The sequence below is a fragment of the Dipteris shenzhenensis genome, chromosome 13, assembly GCF_047967505.1.
Source record: "Dipteris shenzhenensis isolate YYH24624 ecotype China chromosome 13, Dip_SZ_1.0, whole genome shotgun sequence".
Taxonomy (NCBI): Eukaryota; Viridiplantae; Streptophyta; class Polypodiopsida; order Gleicheniales; family Dipteridaceae; genus Dipteris; species Dipteris shenzhenensis.
The window spans coordinates 33,077,909-33,081,361 of NC_141608.1; the positions used below are offsets into that span (position 1 = coordinate 33,077,909).

General features: G+C 46.4%; 1 protein-coding gene across 1 annotated transcript; it reads right to left on the bottom strand.

Moving 5' to 3' along the window:
* Positions 1–666: 666 nt before the first annotated feature.
* Positions 667–2,599, bottom strand: LOC147895312 (putative pentatricopeptide repeat-containing protein At2g01510). The gene is made up of 6 exons (XM_087383450.1): positions 2,449–2,599; positions 2,039–2,063; positions 1,694–1,751; positions 1,510–1,578; positions 960–1,394; positions 667–867 (listed from the first exon to the last, which is right to left on the bottom strand). Exons 1-6 carry the CDS (start codon positions 2,597–2,599, stop codon positions 667–669), a joined length of 939 nt encoding a protein of 312 aa, XP_087239576.1.
* Positions 2,600–3,453: the final 854 nt, after the last annotated feature.

The following is a 3,453-nucleotide window of genomic DNA, read 5'->3' on the forward strand; positions in this document are numbered from 1 at the left end:
GTTCTAGAGTTTCCATACCAGCATACGAGTCAAACGTAATATTTTCCGGCTCATTGATTTTTGCCTACATTTGTGCAACCTTGAATTTTTTGCTCTATTTCGATATAGGCATCCATACCATAGGCACCTCCTCGTGATGATGTTTAATCAGTAAACCAACACGTGCCAACTCCTATAGAGGGCTCAGAACTATTACAACCTGGGAGAGGAGACTAAAAAGAACCATATGGATTCAGTCTGTTGACGTGGGAGGAGACAACAGCATGGAGTTGCTAGACCACAGCCAGGATCGGACATACCTATGGTATGGATCAGCACCAACGGCTGCACAAACACAGAGCATTAGATCTAAGGCTGCACAAGTGCTAGTACAAGGGCAGATGTGGCTTGGGTTGGTATGCAATGGAAAGGGGCAAGGATTGGGTCAGTTAAATGGACTTGAAGCAAGTCAGGCTCACGGCAAGAGAGCCTGGGCTAGTGGCAACTTGCCACATGGCCAGGCACGGCCTGCAAAGCCCAAACAAGGAAGAGAACTCTAGGATCACTCATTGAGACACTCCCCAGTTGCATACGTTCAAAACAGTTTAGCGCTTCCTCACAAAGCCCATGTTCAACATATGCTCCAATTATTGCAGTTCATAAGACTACCTCGTGAGCACAACCCTGTCAAAAGAGTTCCTTTCCAGTCTCCAGAGATGCTGTGTTGCCACATGCTTTCAGGATGGCCACATAAATCACACTATCTGGTGACAGACCTTGCTCTTTCAGATTACGGTGAGGCAATTCATCAAAGACTCGGCGAGCATCCTCCACACTGCCACATTTTGTGTACATATCCACCAAGGCAGTCCACAGAAATACATCATACTGAAAGTCACTCTTTACTACTTCAGAATGTATAGCTCTACCTTTCATCAACCTTTCATCAGGCACACTATATTTTGAATTATCTCATCAACCTGGTACCCCTCTTCTAGGGCTGCAAGGCTACTGCAAGCCTTTAATGCGCCAACAAAAGTTCGATGATGTGCTGTGATACCTTTTCGGCGCATCAATGCATACAACTCCAGAGCCACTGCACTGTCTTTTTGCTCAACATGACCAAGGATCATGATAGTCCATGTAACTGCATTACGATAAGGCAATTGGTCAAAGACACGCTGTCCATCGGTCATGCTTCCACACTTCACATACATATTCACCGAGGTATTTCCTACAAATATATCGGACTCAAAGCCACTCCTTATTGCTTGGGAGTGGATGGCTCTTCCCTTTTCTAGGCACTCTACTTTTGCAAATTTCTCATCAAGTGGCTTCCCCCCTTCCAATGCTGCCAGACTACTGCAAGCTTTCAACACGACGACAAATGTTCGATGGTCTGCTCTGACACCTTCCTGGTGCATCCGTGCATACAATTCCAAAGCCAGCACACTACCTACTTCAGCATGAGCCAAGATCATGATATTCCACGTGATGACATCTCAATGAGGCTATTTCTCAAAGACATGCCAGGAATCCTCCATGCTCCCACATTTCATGTACATATTCACCAAGCTGCAGTGGACCAACGGCATGATTCTGAACAGCGAACAGGAGGGATCACATGTTACCTTGGAAGGCTTGGGATTGGGACCTGAATGGAGCTCAACAACAGGTTGGTTCTGAAGACAGCTGTGAGGAGTTCCAGATTTACCAGAAAGGGATCAGTTGGGGTGTTGCTACAAGTTCTTCTGAAGAAGAGTTTGGGAGACCTGCAACAGAAGTGGCATAGCAAAAGGCCATGCAGATAGAAAGTTGCCAGCACATGGGACCACAAGTCTGGGGCAGATTGCTGGTGGGGGTGATGAAGGGCAATCTGTAGGGTTGGTTGACCTAAAACTTGTCATTTACAGATTGGAAAGCCCGTTGGATCAGCCAGATCTATGCTCTTCCAGTAGGCCAGATTTGAACAGGGGTAGACCAAACCCTCCCCTATATAAAGACCCCAATTGGTACTACTGCAATACACCTGAGAAAGAGGAGCAAATGTATGGCTCACCGTTGAACTTCTGTCACTTGTACCCCTGTGTCAGGTGCATGGAGATATAGTGGCTAGACAAACAGTTGGGTCTTTGCCACTAGTTACCACCTCCAGAAGGGAGTTTTGAAAAGACAAAAACTCTGCATCAAACAGCTAGAAGAGGTGCCATGTGTGCTGCAGCATTGGGAAGGGCAATAAAGGGCAATCAAATATGGATCAAATGCAGCATATAGTGCACCAATAGGGGCCACCAAACAGTAGCAATTGGCCATCTAAACCTGGCCAGATTCGACCAGCCGAAAATGGCTGCGAATTCACAGATCACCTACTGGGAACCAGCCATGGCCTGCCTACTGGGCCCTTTCCTGCACCTATAAATGCACCATTTCTGCCCCTTAGTTCACACATGCAGACACCTTTTCAGTCACCGTTTGGAGCTGCAGCAGGGCGCTTCTCTCCCACAGCTACTCCACTGGCATATCCAGCAGTTCCCACGCAGCTGCTCATCTTCACGTTGCCCAGTTGCTGCACAGTTTCCTGCATCAGATTGTCCCAAGTACGCTCAGCTTCTGCATCCATTGTGGATATCTCAGTCAGTTTTGTAGCAGCATAGCATCAGCTTGATACACTGATCTGTATCCATTTTGTATTCAGTTTTGTATCCATGTACAGTCAGTGATTAACATGCATTGTTTCCAGCTTTTGTAATCAGAAATAAGCATGTGTACAATATATTAAAGACATCCGGTGTGCGATGTATTCTTTCTTCATGCATTCATTAACCCTTTGTTCATGGCATGGTAGAAGTCTCTGCATGTTATATTGGTATCAGAGCACCATGGCTCTTTTGGATCTGAAGAAGGGAGTCCCAGCATTCACAACGAGCCTTGGAACATCCTTCACAGATCTTGAAGCCTGCAGCAGGCACAAGAACGGGGATGTAGTCGGCAAAGAAGGGTAAATGGTTGTTTCCTATTTTGTCCCCGGACTAGTGGCAGCACACTACTCCATTAGCCTCTCTCTCCCTTCCTTCATTGCACATTGGGTTGGCTCCCTTCGTCACTCGTGTGCATTTATTAGAGCAGCATAATGAGCGAGGATTTTTTTTGTCAGTAGTTGTTGCAACAATTGATGGGTCTAGCATCACCTAACATGGGCCCGTCCAATGTTGTAGCTTTCATTCAAGTGCTCAAGGAGCAAAATTGACTCCTTTCCAAGTAGCTCCTGATCTAGCATGAGATCCAAAATGAGCCTCGGCAGGCAAACAAGAAAAAGGAAGAAGCTATGGCATTGAACTGTTTTCATCTCCTGTTGGAACAAGACCGCCTTGAGGAAGCTGTGCATCAAGCCCACATCATGTAGAGTTGGCAGCATCGGAGGATTAGCGGTTATGAGACCCAGAAGCAATTCTTTTACAGCATCAACAGTCTGAA

Bases quoted from the DNA above. Each gene is read 5' to 3' on its own strand.
- LOC147895312 (XM_087383450.1), bottom strand. From the start codon at position 2,599: ATGGATGCAGAAGCTGAGCGTACTTGGGACAATCTGATGCAGGAAACT. The intron at 1,752-2,038 runs GTGAGCCATACA...CTTCTGTTGCAG, and splicing joins CAAGTGACAGAAGTTCAACG to GTCTCCCAAACTCTTCTTCA. The intron at 1,395-1,509 runs GCATGTCTTTGA...CGGATGCACCAG, and splicing joins GGGAGCATGGAGGATTCCTG to GAAGGTGTCAGAGCAGACCA.